Source organism: Trichoplusia ni, chromosome 26, assembly GCF_003590095.1.
Source record: "Trichoplusia ni isolate ovarian cell line Hi5 chromosome 26, tn1, whole genome shotgun sequence".
In the NCBI taxonomy this organism is placed as follows: Eukaryota; Metazoa; Arthropoda; class Insecta; order Lepidoptera; family Noctuidae; genus Trichoplusia; species Trichoplusia ni.
This window is the reverse complement of record NC_039503.1, coordinates 881,731-907,700: the sequence shown is the minus strand read 5'-3', so window position 1 is coordinate 907,700 and position 25,970 is coordinate 881,731. Positions and strand designations below refer to the sequence as shown.

Sequence of the window (25,970 nt, the reverse complement as noted above, 5' to 3'; positions counted from 1 at the left end):
TGTAGATATGATTGATTTATTTCCAGTTCATTTCCATTAGGAAAATAAAAAATACAAGAGACATTGGCTAAACTTTTCTAAGACACACGGACTAATTTGTCAATTGCTCAATCCGATCGGGAGCTACAATGCCATAAACAGAAAGAGACCTCCAAATAATAATACCCTTTTTTTTGCATGAGATATGAGAAAGACATATATTTAAACTCAAAGGTCTCAAAGTTCCACTTAATGGCCTAGATAAAGTCACGCTACGATCTTAAGAAGCCAAAATCGCAGGTTCAACAGTCATTTGCACAAAACATATTATTAGTCTTCATAATAAGGGTACAATAAAATAGGATTATATTGATCTAGTATAATATTATAATTGTTTGTCATTAGCCAGGAACCTATTAGATTTAATGGCTAATGAATTATAATTAATGCAAAGTTTAATTAACTTTCAGATGACATGTAAATAGCGCAATTAATTTTGTCTCTGTGCTATTTGGATTAAAGGAAATGGGGATTGAATATGCTATCAGATATGTATATAGCTATGTGACCTTTCGTAACGAATTTTGATTGTTATGTTATTGAAAAAAAAAGGAATAATAAACGCTTGGACTAAAAAAGGAATAAGGAACAATAAACTGGCATACGGATAGGTAATAAGGTATAAGGTTTCATATTTACCATTTATATTCAAAACCATAAACAAAGCTGATAGCTTTTTGGGTTGTGTTATATTGTAATATCATTGATAAACTTTTGTTTCTTTTCAACAACGTACAACAGAACGTACGAAAACAGTAAAATGAAAACTTAATATGCTCTTTTTCACGAGACAATAATCAAAATACATATATAAAATTATCATGCCATCCGTATTTGAGTACAGGAAGGGTTCCGAAGCGAATAAATCAAGCAACAGGCCTACAATCACCTCTATAATATTATTGTAGCTGTAAAAGAGAGACGCCACTCTACGCCGCGTATAGCGCTGTCACATTCCACAATTACAATAATATTAGTTCAAGACGTGCCGGTACGGGAAGATTAAAGAGTAACGATCTCGTCAGTTGGCATGTGAGTGAGACAATGGCGCTGGTTTTATTTAGTGACGATATTTCGCGTGTGCCAAACTAAGTAGAGCAGAATGTTAGTCTTTGTGATGTGCGAGGGTCCGTGTTATAGGCGGTAGCGTGTTAAGTTTCGAACTTTATTATAATAATCATTTGTCTAAGGAATAGATGAAAAGGAACTCGGATAGTTAAACACGTTGGTAGTCTTGTAGTGTGACTTTAAATAGGTACGGAAAAAGATAAAATACCAAAAGTTTATCTCTCTTTATTTGTTTAAAAACAAGTTAAGTTAGTTCCTTTCTATGTAAAAAATGTGACAGAAATAGTGAATCGTCTGTTTTGGTATGGTCATGGAAAGAGTATGAATCAATCGTATGTTGCTGTAAGAAATATGAGTTTACATGGGAAGGGATGGAGAGGAAGAGGCCAAAAAAAGGATGGATGGATTGTTGAAAAGTTAAATAAAATAAAAGGGAGTTAGTAATACCGAGACGAGCGATAGGACAAGGTGAAAAAAAAACGACGCTTTTAAGCAAGTCCAAAACAAAGTTATAAATTACAAATTGAAAATTCTCGTGGACCCAACAAATCGCTTCACTCTGCACCACAACAGTACAAGGCACACCGAAGCACGTGCTATGTCTAATTACATTGTCTCTGTCACATTATTCTGATGATAATGTTCCGTCACTGATATAGTGGAGACAGCGAATCTGTTCCTGTCAGACAGGTGTTTGCTGTGATGATTGCTGAAAGGTTGCCATGATTAATGGCTAGGAAGATGTTTTCATTATTGATTGTGCGATTTAAGCTGTAGGGTTTTGATGGAATACATACGTGAAGGTATTTCGAAGAGTAGGTTGATTAAGGGTTCAGTTTTGTAAATCTAAACCATCTAGGTCGATATCCATACGAATACAAAAAAAAAAAACATTAAATCGGTCCCTGCTTTTAGAAGGAGCACAGTAACGATAGTAATGAAGCACATAGGTGTTGACTGACGTTTCTTTTTGTTAAATTGTAACCTTTTAAGGATCAGATATGTACCTACAATATGAGTGTGTAAAATATGGAATACTTAGTACGAAGCGAGCAAATAAATTATTGAATAAAATATAGTCTGGCTATACCCACTACCGCTCATGCCGAACACCAATCAATATCGAACAGTTTATTTAATCCTATTGTCTCCGCGCTCGTGATGAGTTGACGTGCATTATTTCAATTGTAATGCAATGTTCCGTTTCAATATGAATCGTTGGTGCCGCGTCTGTTCTGTGCCAGATACTGATTAACACCAAATGTTGTCAAGTCATTGTTTTTTTGCTCCAAATGATAATTTATTACTTCAAAATCTTTATATAAGTCCATAAATTGTAAGGTTTTTATTTATATTTGTCCGTTTTTGAAACAGATTTACAAAACTTTCGTCATGCATGATTATTTGATAATGCCCAATTAGTTTTGTATCAAACTGGGCTCCTTGTCTATGTCCATCCCCAAAGCTAAACTTTTACGGTATCAATAATGTTGATTTAGACGTATAGGTACCTACTTTCCCTACGCACAAAATAATAATGACGGTATAGGTCGAGTCGTGAAAACTGTCAGCCGATTTCAAAATTTAGGACTCAAAGACTCGAGTTCTTTACAACCTTATTAATAATTCAATCTTTGAAACCATAGTTCACATAAATACTTAGACCTTTGTTTAGTCCTAGCTACCGCATTAGGTAAAGTAACCTGTAATGGTAGATTAGTGTGATAATTAAATAATTAAAATAAAAAAAGGTAAATTAGTTTATCAGACTAATAGTATGTGAGTATGTAATAACTTATACAAAAAAACGCTTTCAGGGGGTGGAGTTGCTGTGCATACTTGAAATTTAGGTTGTCAGTGTATCTGACTCACCGTGAGTAACACCAATATAAACTGACTAGCTTTTCGCCCGCGGCTTCGCCCGCGTTGAGGTCGGTTATATTGCGTTTCCAAGAAAACTCTTCGAAAGTCCGGGATAAAAACTATCCTATGTTCTTTCTCAAGGTCAACTCTATCTCCGTACCAAATTTCATTAAAATCAGGTTTGTGGTTTAGACGTGAAAGCGTAACAGACAGACAGACAGAGTTACTTTCGCATTTATAATATTAGTTGGGATAAGTATAGATAAAGAAATAAAAACATATATCATTTTAATACAATTATTGTCTCTCAAAAATAGTATGTTGTTGAATGACGCAATCCGTAATGAAAGATATTATTGTTGTATTTTCAATTAAACGGATCTAAATTATTTATCACAGTATTAATCACTCTATATCATGCCTACGCTGCAATATTTTGCACCGGTCGGTTCGACGATATAATACCTTATCTATAATACTCCTAATTATAGATTTCTATACGGTCGCTCACTGATAGTAAGTTTGAGAGGTGCGTTCATTTTATGACTTGTAATAACTTGACACTTTTTTGATAATTGAATCGTTGTTTTAAGATTGTGTGGAATAAATATCTAGCTCATACTTATCAAGAGTAGTGTTGGAGAGAGAGAATGTTCCTGTGTGTGCAAGCGAGACACTATTATAAGCCATTGCTTCCACAATGACAGAAAACTTGCTTCATATTTATTGCTGTGCATATAGTACCGGCACGATTCATTCTAATTCAAGTTATAAGAACCATTTGTTTTATCTAGCCCCTGTGTCCCACTGCTGGGCAAAGGCCTTCCCCAAATCCTTCCACGATTTTCATTTCTGGGCCACATGGGACCAAAGCAAAAATTCATTAGATAAAGAAAAATGCCATTAAATATTCTGAATATGTATTTAAGAAATTATTATGTTATACATACTAAATTGACTGACTTCCTGACTGTGTTATCTATCATAGATATTATTTGTATTAGATTATTTCGATTAGGTTCACTTGATATATTTCTTTCGGACACGTTTTTCTCATTGTTCATAAAAAAATAATTGAGAAACTATCTGGCGGGATTTTTACTTGTGTTACAGTATTAGTATATCTGAAAATACTTACAAGTACGCTTAATTATATTTATACATCTATCTTTCCTTGCCATCCAAAGGTTTTCTGGAGGATATTGCTATTGACGATCAAGACCGCCATTGTACCGTTGCACTGTATGTACTGAACATCACTGCTTATTTGTTTTATAAGTAAATAAGAAAATAATTAAGAATGTCTTTGGCCATATCTAAGACCGAATATACCAAAACATACGATAAAATATTTACTATTTACAAAACTTCCAAATTGGAAGCCATTTCAAATCGTTTTATATTCTGCTGACGAATTACTTTCACCCAAAATTTCCCCTCATTTCTGTCCCAGTAGATTTTTACCTTTTAATTAATTTAAATTCCTTTTGATGAATGAAGGCTTTATGTTAATAACTTTGTATCTCATTGTTTCAGGTAAGTTTCGAAATGTGCAAGTTGTGACGTTTTTAATCTGTCAGCGTGTGTGGATGGAAGCTGGGTTGGTATAAAGGGAGTTATTTAGTAGTTTTAATAAGAGATGGTTTACTGTGTGAATATACTTGTCAACAGTATGTATTTAAAAACCTGTCCGAACAATTAAGGGGTTGCAATGTAGCGTAAAATGATTAAGTTTGTGATTATTAATAGAAATAAAATAAAAACTAAATAATTTTATCTTCCCGTGATCAATTTAATTTATTAAAATAATATCGTAAAGAATATCTGTTGTAGCTCAGAAACTAATAAATTAAAAAAGACTTACTAAAAAAAAAACTAAATTCTTGAGAACTAGTTCGCAATGGATTTAAGTCGTCGTTTACCAATGCAATTGATCAGCCCAACCAAACATAATATAAAAATGGTAATTAATTCTATAATTATACTAATCAGAACGTGTGCATCTAATCGGTTCTTCATAAATAAACTGCTCTTATGGATGAAATGCTAGACCATTTTATATTACCTTGGACTACTTATATACTATTACTGACCACTTACTATACTTACTGTATATATTATATAACTATCAAGGAAAAAACAACATGCAACAAAATAAAACAAGGCAGATGTATTGTGAAAATATATTTCTAAATACATAAGATAAGCAATCGACAACCATATGACATTACTTTTATCGTAAATTATTATTCAGAAGTCAAAACAATGTTATCATTATGCGACAGACTCGAGAGGCATTCAGATATCTTTATTTCATAATATATTTATAGATCGAATCTTATTCAACACGTAAACATATAGAAAATTGTTCAAAATATATTTTTTTTATAAAAAAAATCCTTATATATAAACATAAGTACCTGAAATGCATTGTCTCTTGACATTGATATACATTCTTTTTTCGCCAGAACATAAAACAATAGTTCAGTATTTGTGTTTCATACACTTAATTCTATTTAAAATCTTTGAGCAAAGAAAAACAAAATAATAAACGGTTCACATCATTTTCATCAGCAATTAACGCGCTCTTTTCTTCGATTTCTTTTCTTTTATTAATTCAAACAAAACATTTTTACTACAGAAAAATTACCCTAATTTGACAGTACAAACGATAAAAAAATATTACGCAATCGCACCTTAAAACTATGATAACTAAAATAAACTTAAAACTAAAATTTCTTACAAATCACGCCCAACTGGAGGCCCCGTCTAGTGGTAGTTCTGCTCCCGTCAAATTAGGAAAAACGTAACTGGCAGTCATACATATCAATATCGCTACTTCTTTAGGGTCCATAGTTTTCCCATTAGGCATTACCTGACCCAACTTAGATCTAATATTCTCGTCTAGTTCCACATCCCTGAAGGCATCGTTCGTTGTTCTCCCAGGACAAACACAATTCACTCTGACACCTTTTGCCGCCGCCGCTAAAGCCACATGTGTACTGAACACTTGTAACGCGGCTTTAGATGCGGTGTATGACATCAGACCGGGTATCGGCCGCTTCGGCATCGACGATACAACATTTATTATACTACCTTTAGTCTTCTCTAAATACGGCATCGACAACTGTGACAGATAATGCGGCACTCGCACATTTATATTCAACAATTCGTCAAAAACTTCCATTGAGTTACCGAACGGTGAAGATAACATCACTTTGCCGGCACAGTTCACTAAAATGTCAATTCTTTCATACAACTCCACTGTCTTATTCACCACAGTTTCACAACTGCCCGGGTGCGTCAAGTCCAGTTTCAGCCATAGAGGCACCAAACAGTTGCTAGCCACGCATTTGTTAACAGTCTTCAACAGTCTTGCTTCGTCACGACCCACTAGTGTCAAACTGGCACCGAAACTGGCGAAAAGCTCCGCGGTCTCAGCACCAATACCAGAACTTGCACCAGTTATAATCGCCACTTTGCCGGTTAAGTCCATTTTATGCATTTCTGCTTCGATTTTAATTATTTTATGTCTTTTAACATTTATTTTGAGTTCGGTGACACGTCCGTTCGCAACGATGATTAGATTAGCACTGATAGTGTTATCACTGGTTGTTGTATCAAGCCGAATGTGGCCTTGATGTGTTTACGAGTGCGTTTGATAATATCTGTTTATCTTTGCTATTCATTACTCGTTTCTGTAATTATAATTTTAATTATAACATGTTAATTTAACTCTGTATAATATTGTATTCGTTATGTTAGGTTAGTTTCTTTCATGATCAAGTTATAAAACCCATCGATTATTCGACCCTAATATCTCCAAATTTCTAACAAAAAGTTAAATTTCTATCATAAGGAAACCTCCTTCTATTCGTAATACATTATTTAAGCATCATAAAAACTAACTTTAAAGATAATTTCACCCAACAAAATTGAAAGCCGCATAACCCAGAATTCGGGCCGTCATTTCTCATTGCGAAGGCCAAGATTTTTTGTGATGCAACGTGAAACAAACCGGCCGCGAACACGGGATGCCACACAATGCACAGATTCTCATCAGCGGCACACATATGAAGATTTTTGTATTTGTTTTTTTAAGAAGAAAATATTTTGCTTTTTGTTTTTTGGAGTAATGTTGGTTCGTATTTAATTTGTTGGGCAAAAATGTATGTGTGAAAAGCGTATGTGTTATTTCTTTATTTCTAGGATAAATTGAGAGTCGTACATTGATTTGGTTCTTCATAAGTATCACCCACGTTATCGTCGTAGTCGTAGGCTAAGCAGGTTTGATATAGCAACTTAGAGAAAACTGTTTTGATGCTTAGAAAAGCAGAAAATAATGTTTGTAATTTATAGTTAATTCATTGAAATAAGCAGATACATTAAAAAGTAAAACCATTTAACTCTTATACGGTTCTCTTAGGTATACATACAACGTAATTGGACAAACATACAAATCTTATCTCTAATTACATACAAAAACATGCACTAAAAGTACTAACAATAATTACAAGTCATACCCATAACGTTAAAAACAAAGTTATCATCACAACCGAAGGTTTACAATCACTGCCCAGTTTACAAACAAACGATCCAAGACCAAGTCACTTACATACGCTGTCAACGTAGTTACGTCATAATTACTAGTAGCTGCTGTAATATTATTGTATGGATTATCCTCATACGGTCAAGTTCAATTCTCATGGCTTAAATATATCTTTAGATATTACGTAAATGTATGAAATATTCGTTGAACTATGTATTTTTGAATCAATGTTTTTTTGGACAGGAAGTGATTTGTGTTAGCTGATTTATGTTTGTGTGTGTCGATAGTTTTCGAGAATTCCGCATAATGATTATTTATATGTTGTAAGTAGGGTAAAATATACCTATATTATTACATTATTTTTTTGTGAGAATGCTGGTGTCGACATTTCTTATCTGACTACCCTGAGAAGATAACATGTCTTTATTATTGACAAGCGGAAAGTAGAGACAAATATAATGTTTCAGAACGTCACTTAGTTCCACATAAGTATGTTTATCATGTTAGCATAATTTTAGTGTCTTTATTTGGCTTCATCCAGTTTTACAAAAGACAGCATGATAATTATTTTTTGACGAGCTTATCTCGTTAAAATAATATCAGATTTATATAAACTCATACTTACAGCTTTTACAAATTCTTATCAGTTCCCAAACCACACAAGGCACTATTTTAATACAGCATGATTGTGAAAAAACATTTATTAGATACGTTTATCAACAGAAATGTTCAAATTCACGATCACTTCTCCAAAGTTGGTATAGAGATTGCATCAAAACGTTAAAACTTGTTTCAAAATCGAGTATATTGTGTCAATGTCACATTCTCACAAAGCAATACCTTAAATTAATTATAAGTCAATTAAAACAGCATTAACATACCAGTTATTGTTTATTTTGACGCACACTTCGTCACACATTTGTAGACATTGTTTTTAAACGCTGTCACAAACAGAATTAGTCAAAACTTTGAAACACTAGTTTGGGTTTTAGTATGCAGATGCGGCACCATCTATAATCAAACTAGAACCAATTAGATTAGGGAACATGTCGCTAGCAGCATAAACAACCATACGAGCGATCTCATCTGGTTCAATAATCTTTTTATTAGGTACTGTTTTAGAAATATTATCGTACGTATGATCCATATATTCGTCTGCCACATTCAAATTCGACAGAAGTTTGGTTCTTGTAATGCCAGGTCGAACTGCATTCATCCTTATACCTTCGTCTAGTAACTCCAATGCTCCCGCTTTCGTGAATCTTTCTAAGGCATCTCGGATCATGGCAAAGGGCAAAAATCCTGGTCTTACTTTCGTTGGAGTCCCGAAAACATTGACAATGCTCCCCTTCGTCTTCTTGAGATGTGGGATACTCGCCTGAGTCATCTTGTAAGGCACACGGAGGTTCAACGCTATCAGCTCATCAAAAATTTCCATAGTAGTATCATATAACGAAGTCACACTTGCCTTTCCCGCACAGTTTATTAACACGTCTATCCGTTTAAACGTCTGCACTGTCTTTTTTACGACCTCGTCGCAGTTCACATCTATAGTCAAGTCTAAGAGCAGGCACAGCGGCTGTATTCCTTTCGCCGCCGCGCATTGCTTCGCGACGTCGAGCAATCTCTCCTCGTTTCGTCCCACCAGTGCTAAGGTGGCTCCATGTTGTGATAACAGCTTGGCAGTGGCGGCTCCGATGCCGGAACTGGCGCCGGTTACGATAGCAATTTTACCGGTGAAATCCATACTACGGTACCGTTTCTGTTGAGGCTTGCCGTACGACTGTCGACGTTAGGCGTCCGTGATTTGTATATTAGTAAACCGGTTCCCTCTGTTGATATGGTTTGGTGTTCTCAACATTTTATAGTTTGTGTTATGAGATTTTTTGCGGCCAACCATTATAATTTATGTAAAAATGTTGGCTGGGTTTTCTTAGTTTTTTTGCGATGTTGTTTTCGTATATTCAGAGCACCGATAATTATTGGACTGACTCTGTTCTACAAAATTGCACCTTAAGGATCCCACGGCATCTTTGCAACAAAATTCTGTGTTTCTGGGTAACTTTACTATCAATAATGTTACAACTCTTGAATTACTGACATCTCAATCAGACGGCAAGACTTTCAGTAGATCTAACGACCAATGAGTATTCATTAGAACTCCTACAAGACGTAATACTATTGACACTTTCGAGTATACAAACTGGACGTGTTTGTTTATTTATTTACTGTTGCCGTGCATTTAGAAATATGATCTATCAATTTCAAGGTCACCACTATTATTATCTGATGTAATAACCACTAAGTATGTATTTAAGGTAATTATTACTCAGAGCCAGCCAAGCGGAGCGAAAAAAAGAGTTGTTGCCTTTGTAAAATAAACTCTATTTAAAGTGTGTTAAGTGCAAAGTTGTTTAAAGTGGCAGGGCCGGACAGGTGGCACTGTTTTGAAAAAGAAGTATGGATAATTTTTCTGCTTTATAGTAACCAACAATAAAGTTCAATTTAGATTGCTATGGAAATCGCCTGATCTTTGGACCCACGGTTTTTGCGATAGTACAATGATCTCTGACTAATAAGGAAAATAGAGATAGACTTTGGACAGACAAGTAACATTTTAATTTCTTTGCTCAATCTGGCTCAAAGTTCGATTTTTTTTTGCTATTAGATGTCAGAAGTATGGTATCATGACGAAACAGATTTTTAACTGCAAATCATTGTGATTGGTATAATCTCGTTAAAAATAGGGGCAATGTGAGATGCTTGACGTCAGAGCTGTTTTTGTAAACATAGCCGTTAAGCCTTTACTCACGCACCTATTTTTGGATTAAAATTCCATGATTTTTAGAGTGATCAAATTTGTAGTTTTGTTTGAGGAAAATTATAAGGAAGTTCAGTCAGTTGACTTAGCGACTCTTCACCGTCACGTCGCGTTTTCGTTGTAGACTCCGTAGAAGGCTGAATTGTGAACAGCAGTTGCGACAAAATTTTACAGTATTGCATTTTTAATAATGGTTTAGCATTTTCTTTAAGGTTCTTTCGAAAACAGGTAAGTTTTTCTCGAAAATTCATATTCTGTTTGAAATTTAAATTGCACTGTTCGTTAAGCTGTGTCTAGCTTAAATCAAGACAGTTCTGCTTTAATATCTCGTAGTGAATCCCAATATCTGATCTCTACTACGACCTGTTAAATGACCATAGTTATTAAGGACTGCTGCAAGCAGTGGCGGTGCCTCGCTTTCACAGTGATATACAAGGACTCTCGAACTTATGTTACCAGCTTATTGTAATACCTACATTTTATACAAATAAATTTCTGATTTCTGATTTTGACCTGGGGGCCTACCACGATGTCTGAAACTTATATTTTTGCACGTGTGCAAGGGAGAAGGCGCTCTACGCCGTATGAAGCGCTGTCACGCTTCCTCTACCATGATAATTTTGAGACGTGCTGGTAGACCGCCCGGACCTGATAGCAAATGTGCAGTATTATGACAGAACTTTCAGAGTAAGCGAGACGGTATCATGGTAGGAGGGATAGAATGTAAGTTTAAAGTACTACCGTCATTGTGATGTGGCGAGCCCAGTGATAAAAGTATGCTAAGCTTTCCACATTGTTAGTGATTACTAACTTTTGCATCCATTCGAACGAAAGTTTTCCTACCGTTTCGGAACGTAAAATAAACTGTGTTTAGAACTGAATTGATACCAGCTGGTAACTGTTTGAACATCATTTTGGAATGCTACTTGTTTCCCGTTGATCTGGAAGAGAAGTTTCGATTTTAGTTAGGTTGCAGTTTTATTTTTTTTTTACTAGAAAATTTGTTTTTTTTTTAGGAATTACTAAAGCTTAGTTGTCTGTCCTTTCGTGTGGCATAAGGCTGTATCTTTAACCCCAATGTAGCAACAAATAACTAATATAAACCTAATTTGGTTTTTGATAAATTTGTGCCCAGACGTTTTCGCGAGTCGCAAGTCTTGACTTGCAAATAAATGGATTAATAATATTATTTAGTAAAGCCGTTTCTTCGTTTGTGAATGGAATAGTTCTATTTTTAGCGAGTTACTAAGCAATATAAAAATAGACGAAGATATATTTATGGGAAATCAAAGTAATGGGTTTTAACCAACATAATAGCATAATTGTGTTACAAAAATAGGAATGGTTTATCCCTGAGATTTAATTTACATAAAATAATAAATAAATATCTTTAAAATAACAGTTCCAATAGGTAAGGCTTTCAAATGCTCGTGTTTCTTTAAAAACTCGCAAGTGATCCCAGTCATGATGACTTGCATTTTTTTTAATTAAACTTTATTTTTCAACAATCAAAATATTTATCACCTCATTTAAGTTAAAAAATAATTATGTAACTGTAAACAACTTATCAATATAAATATTAATAAGCCAATTAAACAAAATACTTTTTGTTGACAAAGGTAGGTAGCTCTAGACTACAGGCTGTAGCCTGGTAAAATACGTGTGGAGAGGTGGAAAGATAGCAGAGCTTTAGTAATAGGAGCTATTTTTAACATACAGGTAACTCTTAAATACTTAACTCGCGAATTAAAGAAAACCCAGTCGGAACAACGCCTCTAAGAAGACATTGAACACACAAAAGCCTCATGAAAATAAAAATCAACAACGGTTACAGTTCATCCAAGTTATCAAGCTGTAGCATTCGATGGTCATAAACCAGTCAGTATTGCTTAGCGGGCGAATATCTACGTAATACACCGGTCACTGCGGCCGCTTGGATTTATTGCCACGCCTGCAGACCGATCGTATTCATCAGAACCAGAATTAATCGGAAGAATGATTTATTTTTTTAACTGTGGTTTTAAAAAGGTGTGTTGTTAAAGATACGCTGTCTTTTGTTTTCGAAATTGCCTGTTTGCGGTTATTTTTGTGAAATGTTTTTCGATTTTATTATTTTTAAATTTGATTTTCTTACGGTCGATTTTTCAATCGCCAGATAACTTTTATTAGACGAATATGTTTGATGTTTTGACAGTTTTTGTATAGAAATATGTCAAACGGCCATATTTATTCATCCGATAAAAGTTATCTGACAATTGAAAAATCGGGCCTTAGTAGATTAAGAATGATTTGCTCTCGCGTGTTGACTGACTAGGTTCGAAGCCAATCGGAGTTTGGCGCCGGCGGGGTCGCGAGATGAACGTTCGTTGCCTATTTATTACCGCCTTCTTCTTCTTATATTTTAATTAGTAATCTTAGCCTCAAAATGTGTAGTGCAGCGTTATAGTGATATCTACATATCAGACTAAAACCCTAATTGACTACCTAAATCCTACTATTACCAAAACAGTGTGTGTGAAACTACTAATAATAGCATTGGATCCAAACACACAGCAAACACAACATTTAACACAAAACTGTAAGCGACATTGCACATCCGTTTCCACTTGCGGCCGGTAACCGCGACGTTTGTCGGCCTCGGCCGTAGCAAGGCCCGGCTGGCCCGAATTCGGCCTCTAATGAAACTTGTTACTGATGATGGTATTTTTGTGTTCGTATTGTAGTATCGGGGTATTCTTTGTTGTTGTTGTAGCTGTATATGTAGGTATACTAGTTAAAATTAAAAGGATTTTTGAAATTGATTTGATCGTTATATAAACGTCTTTTTATTTAATTCTTACGTTATAACTCGTAACAAATGTAATGAGAATACAATTTTTCATGTTAATTGTCTCAAATATTTTCTTAATATTAAAAATAAAAGATAATTATAAAATGTTGTCGAAAAAAATACCTAAGAAATATTAAGCTATGCGTCCCCAACAAGCAGCAAATTACAACATATTTACGTGATAATGGACAATCTTGGCTTCTACTAAAAAGCATGCAAATCCACAAGTTTTAGCATTTTACCCACGAACGAGAAACGTGCTCATAATCAAAATTCATCAAGTGGCCAACAGTGCCTGTACTACAGAACACAAAACGTGACAACTGCCAATGAGGAAGCGAGATGACGCTACATTTTATATAGCGGTGTCTTGCTTCCACAACAGCCACAGTTTAACTTTGAAAGCTCATAGTAAGGGTCAGCAATGGGAGTTACTTTGCGCCATTTTATAATTCCCGTTTTGTACGGACACTACTTAAAAACTAAGTGTTGACGCCAAAGTTTAAATGTTGAGTTGGTTACTCTTTTTTCCTTGAGGTTTAATGAAGGCCCTTTTTTGAACGAGTTTTATTTTGGTTCAATATGTTGTTACAAATTTACCGTCTTTTTTGCATTTGATGTTAATTGATGACGGATTGAATTATTGTTTATTAAAAATCGATTAGATAGTAGTTATTATTGTATTATGATAATATATTTGACAGGAAGAATGAAATCTTTTCTTGTTGAAACGCTTTTAGAACGTGCGCCTGAATTATGTATATCACATCATGATTATTTTTAATCGGTTATTTGTTTAGGTATATCTGCTGGGAAATATAACCCAAAAAAATGTATGTATCATACCAAATATTCAAGAACTATTGTGAATTTGTAACAACATATTCATTGAAGTTCTGGCAATGTTAATTTCAGTACCTAGGTTATATTTAATAATGGATAATTTCATAGACTTTGAAATCACCGTTTGAGAAATGGGACCGACGCGATGGAGACATTTCGGTTTTTTTAATCGTTTTCTCAAATATTGTTTTTCACTTCAACAATTCCAACTTACCTCATATTATAAGTAGGTATGGCTAGATGTTTCAACACATTCATCTAAAGTCTATTCACCTTAAAAAGTTGCAAAGCATGTAATGAAAAATTTAACTAAATTACTTGGAATACTGTTCAAGTGACCCACTATCGACACTACCCTATATTGCAACAAAACACCCGATTCTTCGTATTCCGCATACAATTCCAGCGAATTTTATCAAACTCTAAAACAAAATATTATATAACTGCAGAATGATATACATACTTCACTTTAAAATTCTTAACTAAAAATATCTCTTTCCCATTTGTTGTAGTAAACAAACGAGCCGATTATTTAATATTACCGCCATTACATTATAATTGTTTTGAGTTCTTGCCCTCCGGCCACTTAATTTTGTCCCCGCTAGGGATGCGATGCTAAATACTCGATAAAACTTTTTTTATTAGTTTTTAATAAAAGTTTTTTTTCGTGTTTTAAGATTGGATTTATTCGTACCTTTCAAATTTGGGCTTTAACAAAAGTGAAGAAAATTGAAAAGTCGGTAACTGCGACTGCTGGTAAGATTTTTTGTTTTAAGTACGCGTTTTTAACTCAAACATATGAAAAAGTGGCTTTTCTGTATTTTGTTTTTGATTTGAGCTTTCCGTTCCAATACGTTAAAGAAAAAGAAATCGGTTGGAAGACAAATAAACTTGAGGGACCCTGAAATAAATTTTCAACAATTATTTTGTTAACTTAAAAGAAAAAAAAATCCATTGTCACGATTTTACATAGCATAATACTTTGTATTAATTGTGCAATATATGTAGCTTTAAGTTGCTTTCAGTAAGTTATTTTGACTATAGTCACTATGATAGTGAGCATCTGTTACAGGTTCTCATTAGATCATCAGTTTCAATAATCTAATAACCCACCCCCCTTTTCTTGTCCCTTCCTCAGTCTTCACCTCGTTAATCCGTTTTAAATCTAATTATAACAAACTTCATAGATACATTTTAACTTTGAGTTTGTTTGTCCGAAATTTGGTGAGTCTTGGTTATTACTTAATGTTAATTACTTTGTACTAAATGGTCTATAATCCGTGTTAATTACACTAGTCCTCGAAAACGAAGTATTATGTCAATTGCCAGGGTTTGTTTTGTAAGTGATGCCTTGTTTTGTTCACAATTGTGTATGAATTCTCAAACTGATAATGATGTATGGGATAATTAATATAATATCTTAACTTACTTATTCATGCATAAAAAGAATGTGTAAAGTCTGCTTTTCAAAACCATTTTTCAATATCAGGTTCACATTTTTGATACTGTAGTTTTTAGCAAGGTTCTACGAAACTCATTTGCTTAGAACCTCTAGTAACCAGCTAACTTGGCCTATCCAACAAAAATGTATGATAATATGTAACGCCACAGGAACCGTTTTTCAGTAAAGCCTCTATATTAAAATAGGCCATTGCAGTTCACAGGAAAAAGTTTACCGTTCTCTCCCTTTGAGGGTACAAAAATTACCTCCTGCCTGCCATTATGCTGCGGCCGGTGTAACCTGGTCGTTCGGAAAAGAGATAAAAGATTGTTAGAGCGCGATAAAAATATTCGTATTCTTTGTGTGGGGTAGAGAGAGCGATAGTTTTTCGCGATGGTACTCGTAGTAATTACCTCTTGCTGGTTTTGCAGTGACTTGCCTCTGGATTAAAGCAAATCGTGCGGGATGAGACCGTTACAAAGTGGCGTATAAATAGGCCTGTTTTAGTAGTCTAGTCGGAAAGAGAAAATATGGAAATGGTTTTATTTCCAATAAGCCGTCACTTTTTTTATTTCTATTTTATGGCCAATCAGATTGGTAAAATAGTTAGCTGGGTCATAGAGGCACTTCTGAATCGTGAAATTGCAATGTAAAATAAACTTGTTGGGCGATTGATTAGATTCCTAAAATAGTTTTCTTTTATTACGCACATTTTCTGCGATGATATAGAAATAATTTGGTGCTAGAGTGTAATTACAAGTGTTTTATTACACTTGTAATTACACTCATACTTGTTACAATGAAATCAACCTCCATCAATTTCCAAAACGCACTAGTGATTAAATTACAACACAAAACATAATAACTCTAATGTTAAACTATCCGACTTAAATACAAGAGTTCTGTTAGTTCTTGGTAAAATATTTACTGAACAGTCGTGACTGGTACCATCCTCGATAACCCCGTACCAAGTTACCCTTTATTACAGCCAACGTTACCAGGTATCGCAACCAAGACTCCCAAGTTATTACCGTAACGGGTTTCCCAGAATTTCGATGTCAACTCTGTGTAACTTTCATTGTTATTCCGCGTAGATATGAATGAGTTGCGCTCTTATCTCCTCGCCTGTAATCATCTGGTAGTGAGCGGAATTGTAAGTGGTGTTAGTGTTATGTTGGAGGTAAGAATTTTTGTATATGAGGCAAGATAAGTTTCTACTAAAGGCGACGATTTGAGTTTGAGATGTGTTTATTAAGGCAAGGATATCAAATGACGGATTTTCTGAAACTTCTTCGAGTAAATATCACCTTTTTCCCATAAAATTGAATTAAAAAAGCTGAAACAGAAAAATCACAATAAAATATAGTTTTATCGCACAGTAACTTCATTAAGTAACCGCGTCCCATCCCTAGCGCCCCGTGATTTATAAGCAGGCCCAACAATAGGAAGGAATTTGACTACGTTTTACAACTAATTACTGTCGACTCCCTGATTTATATTTGTTAAATATTTATTGGGGGTAACGGGTGCTACCCGGTGCTCCATAGTGGTAAGGTCTGCATCTAATAGGTCTACATAAAATTATTGGATGTGGTAGAGAGTCGTAGCTCTACGACGTACAGTGCACTGTCACTCTTCCACAATTACAATAATTTTGCTTTAAAATATCAATGCATGGCCGGAGAATCAGTTAACACAAACAAGACTTAGTATCAAAACAATTAGAAGTTAAAATTAATGAGTTGCTGTAATGCTAATTTTATTGAATTTTTCTAATATTTCCTGAACGCTGTTTCCCAAAAATATAGACGTTATATTCTAGTTTGGGGATGTCAATACTTTAAATAAGAATAATTGTTTAAAAATTAAACTGAAAATGTCCTGAACTTTTATTGACTTAGGAAACTTGTTGCTGTTAGACACCAGCCAGTGCAACCGCGGTATAAATTATAGTGCACAAGCGTGTGCGCCAACAGAGGCGCACACTCCGTTTTCTTATCCTTGTAGCCTAAGATTAGGTTTATGTTCTCACAGACATCACCTGTTTAAATTGTTACTGTAAAACTAAAATTATTATTCCTATAGATCAATAAAAAACACGTTGTCAATTGTATTGTGTTGACCGAATTCGAAGTTCTGTTGCTGGCTGTACCGGGGGGAGCGGTAAAGGTTGCAATATACTAGTTTCCGACGCTCAGAATGTTAATGGGAAGATTATTGTGGTGTTTTGAAATTATGACAGTCGGCCTATTAATTTAAATTTTGTTCTCTCGGAATTATTTTAGAAATTATTTGTCTGGTGTTTCGAGAATTGTAATACTGTGGTTTTCTATAGAAGGAGGATTCTCAATTCAGCTGACAGTTTTTGAATTTAAAAAATATTCAATAATTGTATTTTTTTATGTTAGCCATAAAGAAATGAATGTGTATATGAAAGGCGTGTGTGTGTTATCCCAGGATACTCAACTTTAAGGAGCATATGTATCAAACAATACATTATGACATCGCTTATAATAAAAAAAGAATACTTCACAGTTCAACACGGTTATTTTTAAATTTTATTTATTATGGTTTCTTTAAGACCGCCACATATCTCCTGCATAAAAGATCACGTAAGACATTATAAGTCTCTTTACCTAAATTCCATAAAACGTTTCGCTACCTTAAATTCCCCAGCTTTATTCACGTGCGGGCTAAACAAACTAAAAATCTGCCACATTCAAAGTTTAGAGCGGTTCGCTTCAACAAACAAGCAAAGCGGCCGCGATTTAACGCTCGTGAGATCAAAAGCTGCCGGGATGGCGTGGATCTTGAGTTTTTGAGGACAGTGTATTAGGGTTGCGTGTGAAATGGTGCTAATTAGAACTGGGACAGTTTTTATGGCAGAAAAATGTTACCTTAACCATATACATATTCCCATTGGTTGTTCGGTGAAGTCGAAGTTTATTAATTACATGCAACGGTTTATACATGCGTATTTATGTGGATTGCTTGACTAGTTTCGGACCCAACTGGAGTCCTTAGTCCTGAGCTGAAAAGTATATTAGTTTTATTCGAACCTTGGTTATAACTAATTAATTTGCATGACTTTCGTGTCTATAGCAACTATGAATTAAAAGATGATGAATGCTGATGTGTTTGGATTGTTTTTTTTTAATCGTACGGAACCGAGTCACGTACTTGAATGGTGTTTTAAGTTTATTTTGAAGTTCTAAAGTGTCGTGTATACGCTAGATAAGGCTACTTTTAGGGAGCTTTGAGCTAAATTAATCCGTTTAGTGGAAGCAGTTAGTTCGTCAGCTTTTTAGAGATTTTTCTAATAAGGTGATTCTTAGGATCCGTAAAAAAAATTCGCCTTTATAAAGAGAATCCATGCAGTTCTTAAAACAAGGTACTCTATGAACACCAAAACTATTTGCTTTTCCTTAATAAAATGTCCCCAGAGAAGGTGGTCAAATATAAGGGCGCACCTACGGAGCCAGAAATTGCTAAAGGCAGAGATTTGGTAGGAGCAGAGGGCGACTTTTGCTTAGCAGTAAAATCTTACACAGGCTAAAAATAAATAAAATGTTACCGTATATGTAGATATAGCGTTTTACTGAACCATTTGAAGCTAATCCCATTTGCCCCACATCTTTCTCTTTGATATTCACGCAACATCCCCACAGCTTCAAGCACACTCGGGTTAGTTGGTATAATCACTCGGGATAAGTAGGGTTAGACTTACGACGATGGAAAAACTGGTAAAAGGATAAAAACTAGGGTCTTTCGGAAGGTCAAGTTTTGCCTTTTGAATTACATCAAAGCTAGTTCAAATTGCTTGCTGTAAGATCTTATTTCATTATGTTTGTATGTGATGTAACGCAGTTTCTGATGTTTCAAGTCTTGTCTTTGTACAATTCTCTTTGGGGTTTTTTTTCACGACTCACGCTGTAAGGGATTTAGTCTTTATGCCCTATAAAAAAGACCTATGTAAGACTCAGACTCAGGATAAGCATTCTTGGATCACACAAATGCTTGTCTGAGTCAGGGTGTCTATGTGCAAGTGACTTGAATGTTTGTGAATCACCTTTCGATGCATGGACTGCCGACCTGAATGCGGAAGTCGTTTTTTTTAAACGAAAGTATTAATATTTAGCTTTCTAATATATTTAGATTTTATAGTTAGATATAATTATTACTCAGTACTACAACTGTCTACATTATTATTAAAATTGATTCTGAAGCAGATCTGAACAAAGACAGTTAATTACTTGCTCTGTTCACGTCGATTACATTAATTGTGTATTGTTCAATTAATAGCTTAGTCAATAATTAGTCTATTTTCTACTAACAATATCCACGATTGCGAATTAGGTTTTCATTTACCTGTAAGTAGATAATACTATAGTATATATTAGTACACTAGCTGTTGCCCGCGACTTCGTCCGCGTGGTTAGAAGATATAAGTTATAATTTATACCTGCCTTCTATCTATCTATCTGCCTTCTATCTATCTTGTAGGATTCAGTCAGCGTTTGCAATGTAAGCGCAAAAAATGTGATAATTCAAAGAAGGGTCATGTTTTTGCAGCTTTAACGACAATAGCCGAGCAATAGCTAGTAGTATTCCTATAAAGTATAAAAAATACTACAAAAAAGCCTTACTCCTGCAATATCACAAAATAACTAAGAAAAAATAAACTAAGATCAATTCCAAACAAACCGCATACAATTAACAAACACGTATACGTGTGCAAATACTAATTTTCCATACATTACACAGATTAGTGGGTCCATAAATCTCGGGTAAGGATGTACCCGACGTGTATAAGGGCACTCGCTCGCTAATTTATGAGATAAACCGGAGAAAATAAAAAATAAAATGTTTTTCAACATTTTCAAGCTTTAAAAGTCTGCTCCGTACTACTAAGTCTGTGAGTCTGGTCTGTGTCATTGTGAGTTGTTCTAAGTTAATTTCAAATTAGAAAATATTGTTAAGGAAATTATAGTAACATTTTCACAATTTTAAAGTTCATTTTTTTTAATTGTGTCTTCTGTTTTCGCTTACATTTCTTTTCTACACAATGATGAATAACTTACCCCAATACGATAAATGCACTTTAAACTTTATATACCTACTTTTATTGAATTTGTTTTAGTAAAAACTTTTGTTTGTTAGCAGACAAAAACATTATTGTAAATTAAAACGTGGTTTAAGGGCACGTATATAAAAACTGAATGATCAATAAAAAAAAACAGGGTATATCTTCATTCCAACAATTATTATCACGTCACCAAAATTTAACCACACGATAACCGCACCTTAACCCGTGTTCAGAGCGTGCGATATATATGCGTTTGTCGCGCGTCAAGACGCTTCCTGCGTTCCGACGGCGCACCGCTAATGTACGTACCGGAGATAATTCATGCGATTCACACGCAATTGCGACGCTTAATAACGCGCTATTGACTTAATTAATTTGCTTGAATATTTACCGTTGGATTTAAGAGTTCCGTAATTGAAGGGTAAAAATTACACCCTATTACTAAGGCGCCACTGTATCTGTTTGTACTTCCATCTGTCACAAGGCCGTATCTCATAAACCCTGATAGTTCGGCAACTCAGTAGGAATTTTCACAGGTGATGTTTTTCTAGTATAACACGAAATAATATAGCAAAACGTCTAAAATCCAAAAACGAGTTTAATCAGAGGTTTTTACGATCTTAATATGATTCGTCATCAATGTTAGTTCTTCTCGAATTTGATTTTCTTTTATATCCACGGAACCTCGACTCAGTTTCGCGAGCTTCATCAAAATCAAATGTCATTTATACAAATAAGACTACTAAGCAGCACTTTTTGATTACTGACAGCACCCAGTTTCGCTTACCCTTCACCGCAGTCCAACTAAAACTAGAACGGTTTTATTATAATAGATTCCTTGTTCACTCTAAATCATTGAAAGTTCTCAGATAGTTATTTACGTATCTATTCTTTGAAGATGTGGGCAGATAAATTGTCACTACACTTAGTATTTCTGACAACCACGCAAATTAGTGCAACTCCATCCATCAGTAATAGATTTCAGAGAAATGTGACATGAGTGCGATGATTTATTTGAAGAAAGCTTATTTGTTAAGTATGAATAAAAAAAGTCTTCTAGCCTTGTAAATATACTTGCTGAAACGGCATTGAGTTCTAAGTTCCAGAAGTCTTTTCCATTCGCAAAGGTATAAATACAGTCCATCTAGAAAAACCGATTTAGAAAATCTTTCATCCATCCTCGCTGGCACCGCATACATATGTTATTTCTCTGCAACATCCATTGCCCTCACCACAAACTGTTAAATTATAACTTATTCCACCGTGAAAGCGAAACAACGCTATACGCATTGTAGAGCGCTGTCTCGTTCCTACAATGATAAAAGTTTAGCTTTGATGTTTCATAGTACAGGCACTGCAGTTTACGAATAACTCATAGCAACCAAGATACTTGAATAAACAAACTGAAAATCCTATAAAATGTTGTTTTAATCCTTTTAATGCTAGAAAAGAATACTTTGTGGAATAGCAAATGTGATTGTATGGTTTTGAGAGCTGTTTCTGCGTATAACGTGCTTCTCAAATAGAATATCGGGTTCAAGTAATCTTGTAATGTACTTGTTATTGGTTTGCATTTGTTTTGTTGTGTTGTCGATTTGTTTTTGAATTCGATTTGTGTGTTACATTTTGTTTCGGGCGCTGATTAGAATGAGGGTGGTTGTAAATTCTATTCTATTTTTTTTATTTTTTTTTAATTCTTTTAGGTTTTTTGGTTCTACTGTAGTTCGACGTCGATTTGCGCCCAGCATTCAGCATTCGACATTTTACTAGAGCTAATATAATAAAGCGTGGCGATTATGGCAATTCCTCCCAAATGTTTGGGAGAGGCCCTTGCCCAGCAGTGGGATCCCCTAAAAAAAAAACTAAAAACAAAGGGGCACCTAAAAAAAAAATATACAATAGTGTTGTGAATTTTTGAATGGGATGCATTTATTTTTCTTCCTACTGTTTCTATTTCAATCTTTATAGCTTTAAGTTTTAGACATAAATGAAACCACTGTATATTCTTTTAAAGTGAGGGATAAAGTCAAGCATTATTTACTAGCTTTTCGCCCGCGGCTTCGCCCTCGTCGATGTCGGTTATATCGCGTTTCCAAGCGAACTCTTCAAAAGTCCGGGATAAAAACTATCCTATGTTCTTTCTCAAGGTCAACCCTATCTCTGTACCAAATTTCGTTTAAAATCAGTTTAGTGGTTTAGACGTGAAAGCGTAACAGACAGACAGAGTTTCTTTCGCATTTATAATATTAGTAGGGATTCCCCATTCTTCTTATCTCTCTTATGAATCGCCACTGATTACAACTTAACATGTATTTAATAAACCATGCTTAAAAGCAACACATCCGTCAAATGTGTATCTAGAATTCCCATACTCGAAACCCACAGCTCTACCTCCAGCCACATCCCTAATCGCCATACAAAGCACATACATTTCCGTTGCTAACACAAGGCGACGGTGCCCAATACATCACTCGGCCATTCAGGTCTCGCTGACGGATCGATGTTGCAATTTCCGCGCGCTAGGTGGCGCTGCGGCACGATGGCGGTGCGACCGTTTCCCGACACCTTTTTGTTTAGAAGTCCATTGATTGATTGCGATTGATTGTCATATTTTGTTGCGTCAGGACAGAGCAGTGGATTTCGTTTTTGTTGAAAAGTGGAAAATGACGAATGGGGAGTCGATTTGTGAAAAATCTGTTCTTAATAACCTATTCTGTTGTATTTGAACCTATTCAGAATATTTTGTCTTCGTCTACTTCCCATTTTTCACTAATAATATATTTTTTTTTATTTATAATTAGTCCTAATGATCTTTTTTTCTTGTTTCAGGTAAGTGCTGATTTTTCTTTTATACTCACTGAAAACAATGATTGATTCAGTAAGATGGTAATGAATATTGAATTCTATGAAATTAATAAGTAGCTTATTAGCGAATTCAATAGGACCCTTTTGGGTTGCATTTCGAATTCCTAACATCTTTTACGGTGTTCTTAACGCCTACGCGTCTAATCCAGAACTTATACAGAATAATAATCAAATCTTAAATCTGCGGTCTAAATGTTTTCATTGATCTTGATCCTACCTATATTATAAATGCGAGACTTTATAATAATGGATGGATGACTCTTTCACGCAAAAACTGTTGGGTGGATTTGGAAGTAATATGGTACGGAGATAGTTTATTACCTGGCTTAACGTATAGGATTCTGTTTATCCCAATTTTATGTCTCCGTAGGATCATTTTCGATTATTAGGCGGAATCGCTGACAACAGCTAATTATTAACTAAAATATGATCTCGTAAAAAAACCCAGTTTACAACTTTTCTGTGTAATATAAGGTAACCATCTCGTGTATATTTTGTAACTATGCATAAGCTTCTTAGATATTTAATTAAAACAACAATGTTGTGTGGTACTTAAAGTAACACTTTAATGAACTCGCTGTAAATTTATAACATACTTTAGACACTTAATAATGTTTTACAATGTACTTAAAATAACTAGAGAACGGTGACAGTTCAAATTGGAGTAGAATTCTGTACTTGTGTTGTGTTTTTGTAAACATATTGTATGGATAAAATGATATTAATAATAAGCAAAGAGTTCTAGTTTTTTTTGACAGCTTTTTTGGGTCTGTCTTTGATACCGTGTAACTTGAACAGGTGAATGATTTCGGACTGTTTTAAGACGTTTTTCGTCAGAATCGTCAATCTGTCATTTTTTTCATAATATCGTTAGTACTTTATATCGGTATTTTTTGAACTTTGATTGCCCTTCCAATAATGAAGGTTGGCTGTCTGGATAACATCATATTTCAATTTTGGTACAAAATAATACTGTATTTAAAACGAGAACGGCAACTTCAAATAGAAAAACTACCGAGAGAAACTTTAACAAAATCAATAAAAAACAAGACCTTTCATTTGATATGCCACACGATGCAGTTTTCAGTTTTTTTTTGTAATTTTCCCCTTCTTCCCCAAAATTGACCCCCCATATACAGATTTCATCTGCTCACGTCACACCTCTGTGTTTGGGTCACAGGAATTGATATGTGTACCAAATTTCAAATTAATCGGTCTAATAGATTCGGAGATAATTGTCGGTAAGCGACGGACGGACAGACACACGAGTGATCCTATAAGGGTTCCGTTTTTGTATTCAGACGTACGGAACCCTTAAAATAACAAAATCAGTTCATGAATACTCAAGTAACTATAATATAGAGACGAATTACGATCTTTCTCCTTTTTGAAGTCGTATGAAAATGATTTAACACAATACGTACACTTAAACACGTATTAAAATAACAAAGCTGCCATAATCCCCGAATCAAACTAAATCCGAACTAGGAAAAGTTTTGTAGTGTAACCCAAAGTTGTAGTCGATCCGGAATGAATGGCATTGTGAGTGAGGGTCTCTACGAAAGTTGCTGGCGAGGTCTGTGGAGTTCGTACTTGTGTTGGAGTTCAAATAGTAGTGGGTTCGAAGCGAGTGCCATGTAGCTGCTGGTCTGCAGGAATCGATTAAGAGAATCTTGAGGTTTGATATACATAGGTTTACTCAATTTTTTACTCAGATTTTTGGTAAGAGATAAGAGCGATTTTGTCAAAACAAAATGTATGGGGCCACATGATAACAAGTGAGATTTTTATAAAGTAGATTTTGTGATTAAATGATGCAGTGTTTAACTAACGTGTATTTATCGGGATAGCTCGAATTAGTTTTGGAGTCAAACGGACTCCTTAAAATTATGAAAATGTATATTTTTAATGATAATGGTTGTTATAGTGATTAAATAAATATCGTTTCAAACCACATCCAAATCTGCTAAAAACCTGTATTATTATGGTGATTTAAAATACAAATAAATATTTTATTACTAACGAGGTTCCACAAGCAGACCGAATAAAATATTTCTAATTACGTTAGGTTTATATACGATCGCTTAGTTTCGAAGTCTCAAACATAATTATCTCGAATCAAATAGGAAATATATCTAGCAATCAAACCAACGGCACTAAACTAAAATCCAGAGCTAGTAAAACCCGGAGTTAACCCTCACGATCCGACGCGGGACGAAGAGGCACGGACTTGAAAACCCGTGGTGGCAGAGGGTTAAACTTTTACTGTCCCGAGTTATTTGAGGGGTCGTGAATGTTACGAGAGAAATGTATTGGGAAGCACGTAGAGACTACAATACTTATTATATTAGTTGTTGTTGATAAGTTTGACGGCCACAATATAGCATTTTGAGACTAAGTAATTAATCATAGTTAAATGTTAAACATATAATACGAAACTGTCTAGTATCTTGATTCCCAAATACAGTATTGAAAGCAAATAAATAGTTTTAGATAGGAAAAGACTTCAATTTAATAGTCGGAATGCCAAAATCTTCAAATGAAAAAACCTCAAAGGTTATAGAA

General features: G+C 34.6%; 3 protein-coding genes across 7 annotated transcripts in view; 1 reads left to right on the top strand and 2 right to left on the bottom strand.

Moving 5' to 3' along the window:
* Positions 1-25,970, top strand: part of LOC113505570 (heterogeneous nuclear ribonucleoprotein L) — a 396,434-nt gene that overhangs the window by 252,627 nt on the left and 117,837 nt on the right. The window lies entirely within an intron of this gene.
* Positions 5,140-6,837, bottom strand: LOC113505574 (uncharacterized oxidoreductase SSP0419-like). The gene has a single exon (XM_026888359.1). It carries the CDS (start codon positions 6,473-6,475, stop codon positions 5,717-5,719), a length of 759 nt encoding a protein of 252 aa, XP_026744160.1. The 5' UTR covers positions 6,476-6,837; the 3' UTR covers positions 5,140-5,716.
* Positions 8,307-11,849, bottom strand: LOC113505575 (uncharacterized oxidoreductase SERP2049-like). The gene has a single exon (XM_026888360.1). The coding sequence runs from the start codon at positions 9,264-9,266 to the stop codon at positions 8,508-8,510; it is 759 nt and encodes a 252-aa protein (XP_026744161.1). The 5' UTR covers positions 9,267-11,849; the 3' UTR covers positions 8,307-8,507.